The sequence below is a fragment of the Eptatretus burgeri genome, chromosome 11 (genome assembly GCF_056783735.1).
Source record: "Eptatretus burgeri isolate ZD-2024b chromosome 11, Ebu_testis_v1, whole genome shotgun sequence".
In the NCBI taxonomy this organism is placed as follows: domain Eukaryota; kingdom Metazoa; phylum Chordata; class Myxini; order Myxiniformes; family Myxinidae; genus Eptatretus; species Eptatretus burgeri.
The window spans coordinates 45,417,103-45,437,007 of NC_140971.1; the positions used below are offsets into that span (position 1 = coordinate 45,417,103).

The 19,905-nt window shown below is 43.6% G+C and overlaps 1 protein-coding gene across 6 annotated transcripts in view; it reads right to left on the reverse strand.

The window, feature by feature from the left end:
* Positions 1-19,905, reverse strand: part of LOC147016985 (histone-lysine N-methyltransferase ASH1L-like) — a 298,948-nt gene that overhangs the window by 210,676 nt on the left and 68,367 nt on the right. For all 6 annotated transcript variants that reach the window (XR_015049297.1, XM_085846304.1, XM_085846302.1 and 3 more), the window contains exons 2-3: positions 5,905-9,826; positions 1,567-2,104 (exon numbers count right to left, since the gene is read on the reverse strand). Coding sequence is in view for 5 of the 6 variants with exons in the window: in XM_085846304.1 (XP_085702430.1) it covers positions 1,567-2,104; positions 5,905-9,826 (4,460 nt within the window). In the remaining variant the exon portion in view is untranslated. The remainder of the gene's footprint in view (positions 1-1,566; positions 2,105-5,904; positions 9,827-19,905) is intronic.

Here is a 19,905-nt window from a genome sequence, read left to right on the forward strand (position 1 = left end):
AATTACAACCTTGAGCCTCTGACTGCAAATGAGTTCATATAAAAGGTGAACACAAACTGGGTTTCACTTCCTTAATGTGCACTGTCATTGTGTACTGAATCTCAATTCGAGCAATCACCCTGTCAACAACTCCAGTGGTTGGAGATATCAGCTGATGATCCTGCCGTGTGTGTGTGTGTGTGTGTGTGTGTGTGTGTGTGTGTGTGTGTGTGTGTGTGTGTGTGTGTGTGTGTGTGTGTGTGTGTGTGTGTGTGTGTGTGTGTGTGTGTGTGTGTGTGTGTCTCATTGTTGCCAGCTGTGGTTTTCAGACCAAAAGATCAACATCTTGAAAAAACATTTTTTTTCAAAAAAAGCTGTACTTGTAAACAACATGTGTTTGGGTTTCAAAATATGATGGCAGAATCCCACAGAGATCATCTGACTGACTGTCTCCTTCTCTCTCTCTCAAAACTACAACTACACGTAACTACCGTGGTTTACAGCAAAATTATCAAAACTAAAGCGAAGTCGATGGCGCGCCATCACAGATCCCCATGTTTCCCATCAGAAAGCAAAGTTGAAAGATGGTAAGAAGTTCCACCAGGAATGACCCGATGTCAAATTTTGAGTGAAATTATTTTTCTGCTTTGACCCCATAGCACTACTTCCCCACCCCTGGGGCATAAACCAGGGTTCAAATCCCCAAAAATCGTTGAATATTTCATGCGTCCCTTAAAGATAATTGCATATCCAAAATTTCACTAAAAATGTTTAAAAATATTCCATGTAATTTCATTTTTTGGTATTTGATCTATTGACCCTGCCAGAGGAGGCAGGGCCAAAAATGATACTGCTCTAGCACCTTCATGCCATGTGGTTATCATGTCACAACTACCAAGTGTGGTGAATGTCTGCCCAACGCTCTTGGAGGAGATAGCATGACTGATGGACAGACAGACAGACAGTGCCGATTGCAATATCCTTTTGTTTTTTTTTCAAAAACTATGGGGATAACAAAGATTGATTCTAAAATAGAACAGGCCTTAGTTAAGCCTGGTCAATTTTAACCTCATGACACTGATATTCAACATAAGCGTCGGGGGAGTCTTAACTATATGAATATGATTGTCACTTTTGAGAACCAATTATGTCATTTTCTTCACAGCTTTTGAAGATACATCATTTATGGGCACAAAGCCATGACTGAATGACGACTCATTTCCTGCTATGCATTTGCCAGATTGTTTTAGTATCCTCACAATCTCACACCCCCGTTGGCCACTGAAATAACACCATGGGGTTGACTCAGCCTGTCATCCTTCCGAGTTCGGTGAAATGAGCACCAGTATACTGGTAATAGGGACAATGCATCAGCGGCATAGCCGCGTCCCTAACCAGTGATGCAACCAGCAGCCAAAAAGGCAGCACACGATGGGAACAATCTAACACATATTTATTCAAACCATGTTTGAGCCTCATCCTCACACGGTCAGTGTACATTGTACGACACCTAAACTTTCCATCACATTCGCCTCTTCAAACCCAATACAAATTGGTGAAAGGGGTCATCGTATACAATGAGATTACCTCATCCTTCTCGCTGACCCCGTGGAGGAGACCTCCTGGGTGCCTCCATTGCAGCCATCGGCTTTCCTTTTCACGCCTTTACGATGCTCAGCACGTGGTTTTCGCCCGGCTCGCCGCACCACCCGCTCTATGGAGGCGGTAATGGTGTCTTCAGGTCCTTTAGAAGGTTCCTTTTCAAGAACCACTTCTGGATCTTCTCTGGAAGTAGGCAGTGTTGCCACAGCCTTCTGAGACTCCAGAGAGAAATGTGCTCCAAGTCCCTCTGTGGGTGACGTTATCTGCACCGAGGAGCTACCGACGAGGCAATGAGCATGCACAGGGTTCTTCCGAGGTCTTCCCGGCCCCCTTTTTACAATGTTGTTCCCGGTCTGTGCCCGACGTTGCAGCTTCCTTGCCTTGAGCAACTTATTGACATGCTCGAGGCTTCGCTTGGTGCCCAACATCTGATCCAAGTTTCGAGAGAGCTTTGCATGACTGTGTGGACTGTCAGCCGCTTGCCTCGAGCAGCACTTTGGCTTTCCGAGGCCTGGCTCCAGATCTGTAAGTGAGGGTAAAGAGGCACACAGAAAAAAGCGGTCAATGTTCGAACTGAATTGAAGAGCACAAGTAACACCAACTTGGTAAATTCAAATTAATCTTCCATACTCGCTGTTTTCATGTGAAAGTGGCTTTGGATGACATTATGTGCAGTACAACTACATTGAACTGCATCGTATTCATTCATATCTCACACGTTTTGGGAACTAAATGCATAAAATACATCCTGGACCAAAAAAGGGACAAGTCGCAAGAGGCCATCAGACATGGAATAGGAATGTAAACGAGCAAATGATTTTACAAGATCAAGAACTCGCAACACGCCATCACGAAAAGCACAACTGGAACGGAGAAAATGATGCTCGCTCAACGATGCCAAAAAAAAAGAAGAAGATTTTCATCAGGATGAATCACCTTGATCTTCCGCAAGGTGAAAAGGTCAGGCAAATGAGAAGCATGACCACCCGCACCCATGCCGCATCGACACCCACCTCCACGACCACACGGTGTAATAAAATCCCAGCATTATGAGGCCATCATTTCACGTTATACCTCTTTACACAAACACAAGCTCTCGCATGCAAAGCAGTTCGAGAGAACTAACCTGCGAAGCAGAACGCAAAACTTTTTCTTTGTAAATCGATTTCATCCAAATGGTCTCCACGCACTCAAACAAAAATGCTCTTTTTAACCACAGCCGTTGTTGGAAGATGTAAGGTGATGCCAACAAGTACGTGATTGAAAAAAATAGTGTAATATTAATACAGTAAATAGTATCATGTGGTGGGTATTAATCTTTTTCTCTAAAATGTGTGGTTTAAATTTTCCGATTTTCCTTCTTGGAGGATTCCAGGGGGAGTTTCATTTGCAGAGGACACCAACGTTGAATGCACCTTTTACTGCCCTTCTTCAAAAAGGTTTGAATGCTCCCGAGTCACGTTCTTATCAGCAACGAGTCCTGACAAGGCTTTCTGCAATCGCAGCACAAGCGGTGCGAGCGCATGGTCGTCAAGAGAGGCCTTCTTAGAAGGTCACGTTCACGTCACGCCAGACGGCCGGTGGCCCCCAGGAAATAGCTGCCAAGAGGCCTCTGAACATTCTTGTAAGAAGGAGTCATGAGGTGTAGTCTTTGGTAAAACTGTTTCAATCGTGGATCAAACGAGTGATCTCCCCTAACAACGTTTTATTCTTGTATTCTATCGAGATATCGTTCCTAACCTCCCCCCCACCCCCCAAAAAAAAATATATATATATATATATATATATATATATATATATATATATATATATATTAAACAGAAGACGGGTGGAGAGAAGAGAGCATTGGGGAGAGTGGAAGAAGGTGGAGAAAAAAAGAGGTTGGAAGTAGAAAGGAGTAACAAAGGGGAGGAGGGAAGAGGGAGGTGCTGATAGGGAGGGGGTAGCGTCTTGCATACCTAATAAGGACAATGCCAGGTGAAAAAGAAGAAAAGAAAAGAGGCGGTAGTCACAAATAACCGACTGCGATAAATGTGTTCGATCACACCGGAGTTGATTAGCGACTCCTTTTGATGGAATATCTGAAAAACCTTCACGAAAGAGAACCATCAATCGAGCCAGAGATCTGCACAGAAACTGGATTAACGGAGAGGAAGTCCAGGAGAGAAAAGCGTAGACCATAGAAAAAGACCCACGCCTTTTGTCAAAGGATAGACAGCAAACCAGATAGCCATCACTAATGCCAGAAAATAAGAAAAGCTAAAAGAAGAAGAAAAAAAAAGGCTTTTCAAAAAAGCAATATTTGTCGTAAAAAGCTTTTTGCCACCCAACAGTTCAGGACATTGTTTGACGGCCACACGCCGTCGCCAAATCGCCATCAGAAGGGTTGCTTCATTGATCGGGAGCCAAGCCCGCCCGCTTGGCTTTGCCTTCTTAACTCCCTGTCCATATACGACTTGATGGAAAATTCTATTTGTGGACGGCTGCGATAACGTGTGCATCATTTGGCCATGCCGAGGCCCGGCAGGCGGTGGATAGACGGAATAAATGGGCCCAATCAGGCAATGAGAGGCAATCTAGCGGCTGGATCATCTAATAGCAATCTGGCGGCGGCAAGGGCTCTTTGGTTGTGAATGGCAACGGCCGACAAAGCTTTTCAATCAACGTTCAACTCCATCGCTGCGTTTGCCCAAAATCACTCACTCCAGTTTGGGTCACGAGAAGCTAAAGAAGTCCAAACTGTAAAATGAAAGATGTTTCAATCAGATAGTTGCTCAAAGCACCGCATGCAGATCATCGCCGATTTGTGCCACGTCTGAACCAGCCATACCTCAGATGCTTTCACGTTTTGGACACCGCATTTTGCTGGTGGCAGCCATCAAAGAAGCTGTAAAATCACTTGGATGTAAGAACTGAGATAACTTCAAGGAGAAAACAAACAAACTTGGGCAGCCGTTTACTCCGGATGTGATTGTGATTCAACCAACAACAATTCTAGCAACGTCACTCTCAGATCAAAGAAATCGGCCTTCAGAAGGATTCCCCGAGGGATTTCTAGCAGGTCCAAACAATGCCACGGAGGGTAGGTTAAGATATGTGCTGGAATAAAAACAAAGACGATACATGAGCAGGTTGCACAACCCAGCGGATTTTAAGAGAGGAGGATGAATGAGTGGGAGTGTAGGTTCGAGGGGAGTGTAGAGGGCATTTTGAATATTGCAGCAAACTACCATGCAAGCTCAAAGTGTTATCCCAGCTAGCCGTCATGATCGCTATGCCGGATGCATCGGCAGTGTGCTCACAAAAGGACCGACGTGAGGTCCAGGGTTCTTAAACACGCGCCCCTCAGGATGAAAGATGATAGACAAGCAGGATGACGGGTGGGAACAAATCTTCATCGGCGTACGGTGGAATCATTTATCAAGCACGTACTGAATCACCCCATTATGCGGCTTTGAAAACGGATGGCGAACCTGCCTTTGTGCAATTGCCTTACTGTCATTTTCTTTAAGGAAATGAATGCATCAAAGCACAAAGCCTACAGCAGAAGGCTGATGCAAGCAACAATGACAGGCCCACCATAAATTATGGAAGCATATTAATGACCGAAAGCAGGTCCGTTCTTTTCCTACGGTACATATGGAGCTAGAAATGTATTTCTTGATCATAATATAGCACAAAAGCCATTTATTCAGCTTTGTGCGACATTATTTTTCTCTTTATTTATTTTCCATAACCAGACTTTTCTTGTCGGTTTGTATTCATCCTCTCTCTCCACTCCTCTCTCTCTCCTCCACTGTACCTCCCCCTCATTCTCTGTCCTCCCCCTCTTTTCTCTCACCCTCCACGTCCTATCTCCATCCCCAATTCGTTCATTAACTTTCTTGTATGACCCAACTCTCACTGCAGTGACTTTTTGCCCTCTGTAACCTCTTGTTTTTCCACAAGTAGAAATTTAGTATAAACCAAAATAAAATAAAATAAACTTCGAAAAAAAACAAGTTCGAGTTGATTTTCCTGAATGTTTCTGTGCATAAATCATGTAAATTTTAACTGTAGCAGCAGTTTTTAAATGAAAAGCATCACAAGGCAACTCAGTTATATTAAGTATTCATCCAGTGATAGCACTCAAGTAGGCAAAGAGCATCATCAAGAAAAATGTTAAAATGAGGGTTGCATCAGCTTTCATTAGGCTTCTGTGGCATGACAGCAGCAGCAAACTAATTTCCCAACTTATCCTACCCCCCCCCCACCCCCTAGCTTCACCACGCTCACCCATCCTTAATTTTGACAAAGATGTTCCACACTGACATTTGCACACACCTTGGATTGTATTCTTCCCTTTATAGCTCCTATGGCTCCAGCTTGCAGGTGCACTGTAGTAGCAAGATGAAGATGATGCAAAGCCTCCTTGCCTCCATGATCTGTCTTCTCCTGCTGCCTCACAGAGGCCAAAGCATGGTCGCTCTTGCAGGCGGCTGCTTTTGAGAGCACTCTGAAACAGGTTCTCGTGATCTGTCGTGTTGCTGGAAAAAGGGCCTTGCTTCGACGTTTCGGATGTAGTGGCAGGATGAAGCAACTCCGATTCTGCAACTTGCAAGCAACCTCCTTCCGAAAGATGTCCAAACAAGCTATCCTGTCGCAGGCTTTTGCTTTTATTCCAGGATGTTCCGGCCCATCTCCAACATCCATCCATGTTGCTAGCTTCAGAAACCATGCCGTTACCCTGTATCACTTTTCCTTTCAATTTTGGCCTTTGTTTTTGCCCTGACCGCTTTTCCTTGTGGATACGTTCACATGAGGCACCGGGCAATCCTGATGCTGACTTCGAAAGAGGCCTGGCATCATGTTCTTCAGGTCGGGGTGCAGTTTTCATGGAAGTGTGTAAAGTTTTACCAGAACTCTGCATCAGTGCATAGCTACTCATGGGATACATGGAAGAACTGTGGTGGTGGAAAAGGAGTGAGGGTGAAGGCCAAGAATGGTACAGGTGTGAGGGATACTGATTATAGTAGCCAAAGTTGAGCGAGTTGACAGCTAGTGAGGAAGAGGCATAGCGAAGCCCAAATGTGCTGTAATAATCCTCACTTGTGAAAGGATATCGACTGCAAGCTGGTTGTCCACCTGTGTGCCTTTGCCCTTTGGGTGTCTTCGACCGCTTGCCCTTAGTTTTTAGATCAAGTGCAGCACGTACGCAATGCGCTGGGTCATAGAGGTAGGGCAGCTGTGGATAAAAACTGGAAAAGTTTAGGCGAAAGATACTCGGCAGTAGGTTCTTGAGGGAAGGTGGGCGACTGCGACCAGCAATACGGCACTCACTAAGCTTACACACGACTTCTTCGAGCTCAGCTATGAGATCCGGGTCTTGGCACCGACCCCGTCGCAATGGCACTAGCCGCCGCTTTTTCTTGTGCCTTTGCTTGCGCATGGCCGCTTCGTCATCAACTAGAGGGCGGCACATCGAACTCCTAACTGGCGATGATGTTAGAGTGGCCCCCTCTGAAGATGATGCCACTGATCCACGATCAAATGATAGCCGTCGGTTTCCCATGGGTGCACCCAACTTCTCCGCACGGTCCGAAACACTGGTGTTATCTGTGGCAATTCCGCTATCACTTGGGCTTGCCTCTTCGCTGTGTGACTCGCTGGCTGGAGATGGAAGGGCTTCGGACAATCGAGACGGAGAACCAGCTGCTGTGCCACTTACAGTGGAAGAATGGGTAAACTTCAGGCCACACAGTTGAGATCCTTGTTTCAGCATAGCCTTTGTAGCAATCGGCCTCCGTGGAATGGAAGGAAAACGATAGCTCTGGAGCACTTCTGTCGAGTCAGCCCTCCCGCTGTCACCATTAATGCTGGGACTGAACACAGGAAGCGGTGCTGAATCAGTGAAATGGGAAAATGTAGGGAAAGTCGTCATATTGTGTTGAGAACCAAGTACTGCAGATGTCTGAAAAATACCTTGCCTGACAGCCTTTTGTGAGGGCTGAGTTTCTGATTTGGGCTTCCGCCCTCTTTTTTTCCCCACATAAATAGTCCCCCTTTTGCTGATGTGGATTTGTTGACCTTGTTTTGAATTCATCAGTGAGCAAAATGACAAACTCCTCTTGTTGACCTTTACCTTTTCCCTACGACCCTTTCCTGCATTTCCCAGTATGTGGTTCAGAATTTTTTTCCGTTTTAATGTCTTCATTTTGTTTATTTTGACTAGCATCGTACGGTCGGTCAGCAGTTCACCTAGCAGCTCACTCTGGCCCTCTACGAGTCCACTGTATCCGACCTGTGGCATCACCTTGCTTGGATTCATCATTTGCCTCGAAAGCTTCCTCATGTCTACAGATCGCATCTGTCCCTTCAGCTTCCTGCTTAGCATTGCCTTTGTTGAAGTAGGGTTGCAGGTGTCCGTTTGTGGAAACTTGCGTGGACGTCCTGGACCTCTCTTCACAGGTACGCGTACAGTAAGGCTTTCCGTATTGGAATACAACGGACTATTTAGAGACAGGGGACTGCACGGCTGCAAAATTACTTCCCTTTCACTCATAATCTTTGTTTTTGATACACAGTCAAACCTGGATTTTGAGGACAAAGTGCTGGGGCTTCTGCAAGCATTTGCCCGTGCTTGACTCCTTTTCAGCTTGCTTCGCTCCACGTCGGTGCCACAGAGGTCAAGGAGCAGAGATTTTGCCCTTCCCTTTCTTCCTGGTGCTCTACTGGGCTTCCCCTTCCTGTTGGAAAACAGGACACCCTTTTTGTTGCTTTCATCAAGCACTGCTGGGAAGTTACTCTTAAAAACCTTTTCTTTTTGCCAGCCCTCTGCAAAGCTGACGGAACAGCTCGCCTCGGAGTCCATGTCACCCGTTTTCCCCTGCCGATCCAAAGGCTTTACACGATTGCTACAACGCCGGGCCTCGGCCTCGTGAACGGGTGTTAGTATAGGCGGCTCGAGCAAGACACTCTCGGTCACTTCACGGTATGCCTCACTATCGATAACCGTGAGCTTCGGTGGCCAGCCTTTGCGTCGTTTGCCTCCACAAACAACCCCTGCCGCTGCAGCTGAATCAGATTCTGACTCAGGAACTTCTGCAGGTAGGCGAGTAGCAGATGCCGATGGCTGGCTCTCCATGGGAGATCCACAAGCCCAGGAGGGAGATGAACCAACAGCAGGGCTGTTGGCACTGGGAAGGGAATTGCTGCAGCCACTGCGCACTTTGTCTTGTGCTGGTTCTGCTTCTCCAGCCAGAAGGGACTCCTGCCCATCACGGACCACAAGTTGTGAGTCACGAAGAAGTGGCGCATATGGCCGGTTGTTTTCTGAGGCCACTCCACACACTGGATCATCAGTCACTACTGCATCATCATAAAAGCTTTGTACGTACTTGCGATAAACAAAATCTGGCTCCAGCCGAGGCTCCTCATCTGACACATGCACTCGATCTGCCAATGGGATGTCAATCTCTGAGTCAATGTTGGAAGGCAGGCAAAGTGAATATTGTGGACTCTTGGATACAGGATCTGAGACACCCACTAATGAGCATGTTGGAGATGTGTGCGAGTCGTTGACCATTGTAGGGTTAGCTTCATGTTGTGCTGAGCAAACTATCTGCATGTCAAGGTGTGATTCTGGCATGTGTCCATGCCGTAACCTTTCAAATGCTTTGCCATGCCTTTGGCTCAGTGTGTCCACACCATGCAGGCTAATGCTATCTGTGTCTCTTTCAGTCTGTGCAGAAAGGTCCTCCAGGTCACTGTCTTCCTCATCTAAAGATTCAGACATCATCTCTCGGTAAGCCTTGCTATGGAAACCATTATTAATAATATCCGCGTTGAGCTCCACAGCTTCCAATTTGTCATCGGAGGAAACCGAGTCGTGCAGTTCAAGAGACCCAACACTTTCAATGTGTCCCCCAACGGGTGGTTCATTCGTCAGATCCACAACACCGGCCGCCAGGTAAGAATCCATGGCTTCATCTGGATCACTCAGCTGTTCAGACGTGTGGTCGTATGGTGTCTTGTTGGAAAAGTCAGAGTTTGAGAACATGGTGCCTCCATCATTCTCCTTCCAGGATCCAGAAGTGTCAAAATCCCTCTGAGGATCTCCAGGAGGGTGGTTATTTGAGAGTTCCGATGAGTTTCTATTGCCTTTCTTGGAACCAGCGCCCATGAACAGGCAACCTTTGCAGGCCTCTTGCAGGATGCTGTGAGAAAGTTGTCTCCGGGATCCTGCTTTTGAGAACTTGAGCCGCCCCTGTTAACACACACAGCCAAGAAAAATGTAAGACAAACGGATAAAAATTTAAAAAAAAAAGAAGAAAAAGAAGGAGAGAAAAGCCAGACAAGCATTGTGGATGAAAAATGATTGTGAGATTAAATTAATAGCACATTACAAGTTACGTGTGATGTATCACTTGAACAAGAAGTAAGAGTCGGTTTGGTTCGTAAGTTCAAAATGAAATTTGTGGTGTGAGGAGATATGTGGTAAAACTGCTCCAACAACAATGACAAAAAGGTATTTCCAGAAAATATCTTGAGAGGTACTGGTTTCTAATTATGCTGTCGTCAGACAGGAATATGTTGTAGCTTTTAACTTCAACTGTACTTTGATAAGAATAATTACACACACAGAAAGACAAACAGAGAGACATGGAACAAATGATTCTCGTGTATTATAGCACTGTACTTGTTGGAGGGAGGGGGAGGGCAGGGGAGGTGAGGAGTGTCCTGCTACAATAAAGAGAATTCTGTGGCACGACCAACAACACCATGAAAGGTCAACACGAGCATATGATAGTAAGATGGATGTTTAAATCAACGAGTCTTTGGAGATACGTTTGGGCCCAGTGTCATCATGGGCAAACGCGGTGAATAAAACTATAATGTACTGAAACAAAAAGTACAAACACAATTAAGAAAGGGTAATTAAAATGTTCGCAAAGACAAGTCTGAAGACGACGATGGTTCACGAGCGGTATTTGACGATGTAGATTGTTTCAGAAGTCAAGGATGAGACAATGTGATAATGTTTGACCAAGTTATAAAAATGATCAACATGATGTGGTACGAGTGACGGGTTATTAGCTGCAAAATTTCGAAAACCTGGTTTCGTTCAACAACTTTAAAAATTTGACCTTTGCATAACCTTTAAAAGGTCACAAAACAATGTTGACATTAAAATAAGGAAACAGGATACGTGCTGTAGCTTATTGGAGGTAGTTCGTCGAAGAAGGTCGAAAACCCCGTTTGATTCCCACAACTTTGAAAATTTGACCTTTGTGACCTTTAAAGGTCAAAGGTCAAGGATTATGACCTTTGGTGCAAAACTTCCTCCGGAACATTCCAGGAACAATATAACGTCATATAGGCTATATGGCATTTCACACTCATCGGATTATCCAAACTTTGATGAAATCAGCGTAAAAACAAACTTGAAGGGGGCGCCACGGGCAAGGTGTTCGAGATAGAGAAAAATGGTTTCAAGACTTTAGGTGGGGAAATGACCTCAAGATTATGGATAAAAAAATATTGTCATCCTAGCTATTAAAGTTTGGGCGGTTGTATGATTTTTATGTCAAAATTCGAAATTTTCTAAGTTCGTGACCTTGACCTTGTGACCTTGACCTTGTGACGAAAATGAAAAATCGAGCTACGTAGGGCTATGCAGGTGCCATTGGGCTAACCAAATACCAAAACTCCTGCCAGATTCGACAAACCCCTCAGAGAAGAAAAATTTTTTATGCCAAAATTAGCAATTTTCTAAGTTCGTGACCTTGTGACCTTGACCTTGGGATGAAAAAAAAAAAATCGAGCTCCGTGGGGCTATGCAGGTGGCATTGGGCTAACCAAGTACCGAAACCCGTCGGATTCGACAAAACCCCAAGAAGATGCAAATTGAAATTGGCCACCCCCTAAAAACACATGTTTTTTGGGCGTGGCTCTGCCCATAATGGGCGCACCAAGCCCATTCTCAGGAAAACACAACTAGATCATGATATAAACCTCCCACCAAAATTTTGTCAGGATCGGATCAAACACAGACAGACAAACAGTCTGTCTCGGGACAGACAGACAGACAAACAGACAGACACACAACAATAACGGATGGAGTGGTCACTTATTTTTTTTCGTGAACCAATATTTAACAATGCAGAGCCCCACCAAGATGTATACATTAAAGAATATATATAGTCGAGGCTCGTAGAAGAGCTGGTACACTGAACGGATCATGACATAACAGAAAAAAACCAGAACGGCACTTGGTAGAGTGCATACCTCCGCCAGGCTGAACAATTTACATTTTGCATCCCACTGATAGGCCAGATCTGAATCCAGACCTGAACCAAAATCGAATTGGCTTGTTCTCGTCACCGAATCAACTCATCCACCTTGTTTCTTCCGAATCCATCCGTAACTTTTTGAACTAGAAGGGTACTCGGTAGAGCGCATATAATACCTCCGCACGCAATTCCTGATCCACGAGTACATATCGGGCCCAATGCATTTTTGAAATATCATGCTCCCCAGTACTATATCGTTTTTGACCCGATCTCAATGGTGAAGAATCACTTTAAAAAAATCAAATAAATCTCGTATCCAGATCCGGATCCGGATCTTCACCAAAAATCGAAACAATTCTTCCTCGTCACACACATGATCTGTCGACCAAGTCTCATACAAATCTATCCATAACCTTTTGAGATATCGTGCGAAACATCGTTTTTGGCCCAGCTATCACTCAATGGTGAAAAATCACTTTAAAAATCATCAGCTCCAGATCCGGATCTTCACCAAAATGTAATTAATTCTTCCTTGTCATACACCCAACATGTCCACCAAATTTCGTCCGAATCGGTCGACAACTTTTTGAGATATCCTGTTTACAGACACACAAACAGAAGGGTGAATACATACATAACCTCTGCCCACCTTCGGTGGCGGAGATAAAAAGGATGCAAAAGGAACAGTAGAGACGCCGCAAAAGGAGCAGTGGAGTGAGTGGGAAAATACCAACAGCAGAGTTGAAGGCCAATATAGAGGGAGACTTGGACAAACAATGGGTGTGGGGAGGTATGGTGGGGCAGGAGAGGATGCATGGGGTGGACAAGATGGACACAGAAGGAAACTCCAATGAGGGAAAACAGGAAATTTTGAAGGAGTAGAGATTGTGGTGGGGTGGAGGGTTGAGGGTAGAAAATATCATGCTTTTGGATTGGGGATGATCTAAGATGGAAGTGAACAGCTGTCTTGAAGACCTGGAGGGACCTGATAATGGAGAGATGTGATGAACTTGATAACGAGCCTGTCTTGAAGACCTGATAATGAACTATTTATATTAAAGTACATCTGCAAGCGGACTCACACACTCACACACCGATTGCAATAACATCTCCCATCCCTTTGGGAGCAACCAGGTCCACAATGGACACGGGATAAACATTATAGTGCCAATATGTCCGAAATATTTACAAAACTGACAGCCATCACATTAATCTGAAATAACGAACTGTTCAAAGTACGTGCACTTTTGATGCATTTCCAGGAGGGAGATATAAAATCCAAAGATGTGGTTTTTATGCGTGTGTGCTATCGTATTGCCCGAGGGAGCATATTGTGCAAGACTACATCTCCGCAACCGCTGCAGCACGTCAGAATGTTAATGTGGAAATTTAAGCCGTACCCTTGAACAACCTACAGGGATAATTAAACACAGATGTGGCTAATACTATAACACAGCAATGAATCCAAAGGCTGATACTCACCTCTAGGTCGTAAAAGCAGAGTTTCCAGACGATACGATATTTCCGGCTCGCCCGAGCGAATGGTGAAAGAACACCGTGCCATGTTTGTTTTGCCACCAACCGCACCGAGTAGAATTTTATCTCGACCCCTTAACACATAAATAACTAGAAAGCATTGTAAGATTCAGGGGTTTTTGGAACACCCCTCCTGCTAACTTTATACAGCTCGGTGACTGCTCAAAGGATGGTTTTCATCACCATATATCACAGCCCATTGCAGTGTTGATTCCTAAAGCACAGCACGGCTTTTGAGTCATCATCTTAGAGGTGAATGGGAGGAAGATGCCCCTGGTGAGAAAGGTGGGGCCAGATGCCCTACCCGCCTTATAACCTCCTTGGTCCTGGTGATATTTTCAATATCTTGAATGTCTACACCAGAGAGGGTCTCTGGCTGACACTACAGTGTACAATTACAAATCAAATATGTTGGGTACACTGAATAAGACGACCGACATGTCCATAACCAGACATCTTGTAATGACATTCCAATTTACTTATATTTACTCAGAACTCAATCTTCATTGAGAAAGTCGTTTGAATGTCCTTATTTTCCGCAAATACAATTGCAAGGATTGGAGAAACGAAAACACGACACTTGGCAAATCGTGGCTTTGTCTTTTTTTCTAACTCTTGAAATGGAGAGACTTAAAAAAAAAAAAAAAAACCTTGAAAGAATTATAATAAGTTTCGATAGTATTAGTAATACTGTAAAAAATGATTCCCCTCTTCCGTCAAATGTCCAACATTTGCCCCTTAACCACAACCCAACCCCACTCGTCCTTACTCCCATCTCCTTATATCCCTTTCGCTCGAAATCCCCTCCTGTCCTTTTTCGTTTATTCCTTTCTTTCCTCAATGGGCTACTCCCACCACTTTCACCCATCTCACTTGTCGATAAGAAAAATTATGCAAACTCTCTTTAAGATTGATGAGTATTCCTTTGGAAGCCACAAGGCTGGCATCATGAAGATGATTGAAGTTGGATTTGAGTCTGAAACTTTGGAACCCACGACTCAGCGAAAGATGAATGAAAATTATTTGGAATTTTGACTTTTAGAGTTGAAATTTGAAAAAAGGTGATTGTAACAAGTCACTTCAGAGTTATGTTGAAGCCACATTTAAAAAAAGGTGGCAGATTCACAACACCACCAGTTAAACTACCATCTGCAACAACAATATATATGTCAAGTTTTAGACAAACTAATACGTTCACACGAGTAGAAGCCCGAGAAAAAAATACCATGATACAAAAGAAAGAAAGAAAAAAAAAAGGGAGACTTGTATTCTTGTGCTGCTTGAAAGAACTCAAAAATTGGAGGTTATATATTTCTTCGCAGCAAAGAATACATTTTCAGGAGCAATCGAGGCAGCGGGTCTGTTGCCAATACACCGCCGGGGGTTCAGATTTTTTTGTCTGATTGAATTTTTTTTTAGAATTCTCCCGGTGGGGTTGGATTTATTTGAAGCAACTTTTACTTAATAATAATAATATTTTCTCTCTGAGAAGCGTTTCTGTGTTTCAGGAGGGACAGACAGACACACAGCATTAGCCTATTATATACACGAGTGGGCACCCTCTCAGCCCACCCTTGGTGGGCAATATGCTGCGGCACATTCTGGAAATGTACTTTATAATTTTTGTCATCTTTGTAAGAAATATTATTAGTGTAGTAGATAGTAGGAAATCGTGCAAATTATGATACAAGCATCAAATTTGGCATTTCTGTTCTGCAGGGCTTTCTGATCAAATCTGCCTGATTGGCCATTTGAAAATCCAAATTTTGAAAAATTTGAAAAAAAAAATAAACTTCAAAAAACTTTGAAGTCACAGCTGGCTGAAATTCTTGAAGCGCAAGTGAACATTCCAGACAGAGAACCAAGGGGAGATGCAGTCATCATCGATGGCTCAGCACTTATCAATGCCCCACCTCCACGCACTTCAAAGATATTTGATGACTATGCTAAAGAAAACATCATCCCAAAGGTGGAATCCAATGGTGCCAGGTACGAGAGGGTGGACGTAGTGTTTGATGTGTACAATAAGTCAAGTCTGAAGTCCGAGGCAAGGTCGAAAAGGGGGCAAGGAATCAGAAGAAGAGTGACAGGAACCAGTAAGACCCCAAGTAACTGGAGAAGCTTTCTTCAAGATGACAGCAACAAGACTGAGCTGTTTCACTTCCTTGCGGAAAAGATGTGTGAAGCACAGACGACAAGCACAGTCATTGTCACAAAAGGAGAAGATGCCATTAGCAACACAAGGAAGTCACTGGATGCTGTGTCTCCATGTTGTCATGAAGAAGCTGACACTCGAATATTTGTACACGCCAGGGATGCAACGACGGATGGTAGCAAGTCCATTATCATTGAAGCTAATGACACGGACGTACTAGTCATAGCAATATCTGTACTGCCATCCTTACAGGAACTAGGTCTTGAGAACATGTGGATTGCCTTTGGCCAAGGAGCCAAGGCGCGATGGATTCCAGTCCATGAGGTAGTTTCTGCAATCGGGCCTGAGAAAGCTAAAGGGATCCCATACTTCCAGGCGTTCACTGGATGTGACGTCATGTCTGCCTTCCGCGGTAAAGGGAAGAAAACTGCATGGCAGACTTGGAACGTTTTTGATGATGTTTCCGAAACATTCACCAATCTCAGCCAGCATCCACCATTGATTCGTGATCTTGACTTTTTTGTAGTTTTATTTTTTTTTCAAATTTTTCAAAATTTGGATTTTCAAATGGCCAATCAGGCAGATTTGATTAGAATCCCCTGGAGAACAAATGTGCCAAATTTGATGCTTGTATCATCATTTGCACGATTCCTCTCAAAAATTGCTGTTATCTGCCCCACTATATTGATCACAACATATCATACTCCATATCATAAGAAAAAGGAAAAGACTTGTAATACCGGCCAGCACCAAAGGCGGCACTATTTCAGCCACATGTCAATTTTTGAGTTTCGGTGACATCCATGTTTGCTCCATTATAATAAAAAGAAGATAGACAGAAACAAAAAAAAAACACCCTTTTTTGAGTTAAAACCTCGAGGCAACTTTGAAATGGGGAAAAATAAATTCTACTGAGAGAAGGTCCATGCCCTTACAATTTTTTTTTACAAAGATGACATTTGCCTTTAAGTTGGAAATTTTATGTGCATTTACATTGTGAATGTGAAAGATCACACAGGATGTTTCTAAAGAAATTGGCTTTTGTAGTTAACTGCTCAGCATAAGTTGCTTCATTGACACAGCCTAAAGTAAGTGGGAACGTTCGAGTGTGGGAGATGGGTTCCCTCCTATTGTGATGCAGTACCTTGTGGAGGAGCACTTGCATCTAATAGATTGTCAAGAAGCCATGCCATTTAACGGAAAAGATCTACTTGAGCAGAGATTTGACTCGGGGTGCAATGATACACCCGGGTCGTCGTCAATGCCGTTCGTATGCAGCACGCGGCTGTGGGTTAGCAACAGTTCTTGCCTACTCTTCGCGAAGGGCACCATGGGATCTTTGACGTCCATCCGAGGGTCGGCACAATGTCTCGATGTGCATTCAAAACACCAGGATGACAGTTTTTAGATCGGCCAAGATTTGAACCCAAGCTCGACAGCTCAGAGGCGAGTGTGCTGACCTCCAGGCTATGCTGTCCACGCACTCGTGTCATGATATGTGTCCTGATCACTGAGGGATCTTTTGATAATTGTGACTTTGGTGATAAAAAAGCATTTCAAACAGGGGAAGCTGCACACACTCAGTTGAACGATAGTGCATGGAGTGAATTATGTCACGTGGTCACTTTCACCATCACACGCTTTTGTCCATAAAACTGCATAACAGCGTTTAATAGGAATCCTTTTGCAACTCGTGTTTATGTAACTGAACTAAAGTTTCAAAATTTTATTTACAAAGTAGGTTCCATTATCTCGACAACTATCATACATACGGTTGTATCGTATCGTATCGTATCGTATCATATCGCAACCTAACAAAGACTATCGCGATAGTTCAATTTTTCAATCGTGCCGTTACACTGGGCTAGTTCCAACTAATGGTGGGTAAACTTTAGGCACTACCTGTGGAGGAACTTGCAAGGATCGCATTGTTTGATAACCAAGTTGCTAAAGACTCTTAATTTGTCCCACCTGATAACTCAAAGTTGTTTGTCAGGCACTAATGGAAGCTAACAATACCTGCCCCTGTCCAAGTTTGACAAAAGATATTAATTCGGAATGACAAACACTTAAGAGATTGGCAAAGTAACAATGGAAAAGGGAGAGGGGCAGGGAAGGAATCTCACACACCATCATCTTTACTTTCATCGAAAAACAAATCAAGGAGTTGTCCTCAGCAATAAATCTGAAGAGATTATGAAGATTTCCATGGCTATGTGTAAACACTTCCCTGAACTTGGCCACATCTGATGTAAACAAAAATAGTTGCTGAAGCCTTTCAGTGATGTGATATTTCAAGTTTGTCAGCATACATTTAGAGATTATGAAGCAGACTGCGAGTTTTGGTGAGCACTCAAAGTTTGATTATCCTTTCATTGCAACGAAACACGGTGAGAGCGAGCCCCAAGTGAGATCTTGGAATAATATTTGTTTTCATTGCTACTACTAGCAGAGTACGGGCGATCTTGTTCCGAGCGTGCAACGCATTCTTGACGCATCCCTCTATTTGGGCGGTGTATAGGCAACAGGCCGCTGCTCGCACGATCATTCCCTAAAATTAAAATAACCTGGGGTTATGTAAATGAAGCAAAAATATTCAAAGCTTGATGAATTTCAAACAGAACTTGCACAACTTCAGGGTGCCCTCAATAATGCCTGAAAGTTTCAGCTTCCGAGGTCAAATCCTCTCGGAGGTTAAGATGATCATACTTTTCCTCTGTTCGATATAGATTATAATTTTTTTATTATTCATTCAGAAGAAGTCGAAGCTGACGGTAAACTTCACAAATGTACAACAACAAAAAAAAAGCACTGAAAGGAGATCTATCAAAAAATTAAGGATGCAACCAGACAATAGCTTGAGGGAAAACAATCAGGGGTGGTTACTATGACCAGACATGGCTACATGTGGACATGGAACTTGACACTGACACTGAGCGACTAAAGGAAATTATGACTGGGAAAGAAGTTTTGCTTGGCAGGGTTAAACAAGGGACAAATGAATAGAGATGCACGTGTGGCTACAAATTCCTTCAAACTATCCTTTGATTGTTTCCTTTTCAAAGCCTTTCTCTGTACGCTGCCCCTGATATTCGTGGAAGGTGGCAAGCATCACCTCAATCGAAAAGAAGGGTGCCAATAGTGATCAAATCAATTACAGAACGGTTGGTTAGCTTTTGCTCAACGTCAAGAGCCGCCCTCCCAGTTCGGTGCATATTATGACGACCGAATACTTGACATGTTGCTTCTCCTTTTAAAGTGAATGCAGGCCTAAAAGCTCAAGGTATAGATCATGGTCATGTCCTTAAACATATCCAAAGCCTTTGTTTGACGTGGCCTGGTACCCTTTTCTCTTGACTAAGCTTCCGGATGATGACATTAAGGGACCTCTTCCACCTGGCTTGTCAATTTCCTCAATGCTTTCAAGCTGTCAATCTCTTCAAAAGGCATTGCTGAAGAAATACTCTTCACAGACTAATCCTCTTCCTTACACCAATTATCTTTCTTGCAGAAAAAAAATCTTGCGTTTTAATTATGTAAATGATTTCACTTTGCAATAGCGACAAGCAAGCTGCAGTATCATAATTGATTTGGAAGAGGTCAGTTCGGGGTCAACACTGAACCTGGACAAGTCTTCCCTTGCGTATCTATCTTCTGCCATCAACTTGTGAAAGGACTGCAGTCTCTTAAGCTCTTTGGACTCGATTCTGATACAGTTTAAATCTACCTTACAAGTACTGTATTATTCCAGGCAGAACATATTTGCAAGCTTGGATGGATATCTACCAAAGCCTTGTACCAAATAGATATCTGCTAGGAAAAGCTATTCCTTTGATACATCCCAACTTACGAGATAGATAGCCATAATGTGCAAAACAATAAAATATGGCAAACTTCTCCAAGCTGGAACTCATGTACCCCTGGATTTAGAACAGACCAAGGCACCGGACAGAGAGGAAAGGTTGGTAATCTTTCTTCCTATTAATTGTTTTGTTGTTTACACATGTCGCCTCCACTACCCCACTCCTGATCCCCCAGCTCTCTTCACCATCTCATCATCTACAAATCACAGGTTCATCAAATAATTGTCTGCCTACCCGATTCGATGTTTCCTGTCCGACTCCTTTGTTCTCGTTTCAATCCAACTTAATAGAACTGTTATCTGTTGTCCATTTAATCCCACATTTCCAAACATCGTCTCATATCATTTCCCAGCTCTATTTATATAAATATTTTTCTTAATTTCTGCAGACTTTGTCTCCCTCTTCCCTATATTGTCCACCTGCTGTCCAAAATTCCAACAGAACTTTATTAGTTTTATTTATAGATGCTTGAGAACTTGGTACTTATTTTAAATACAGT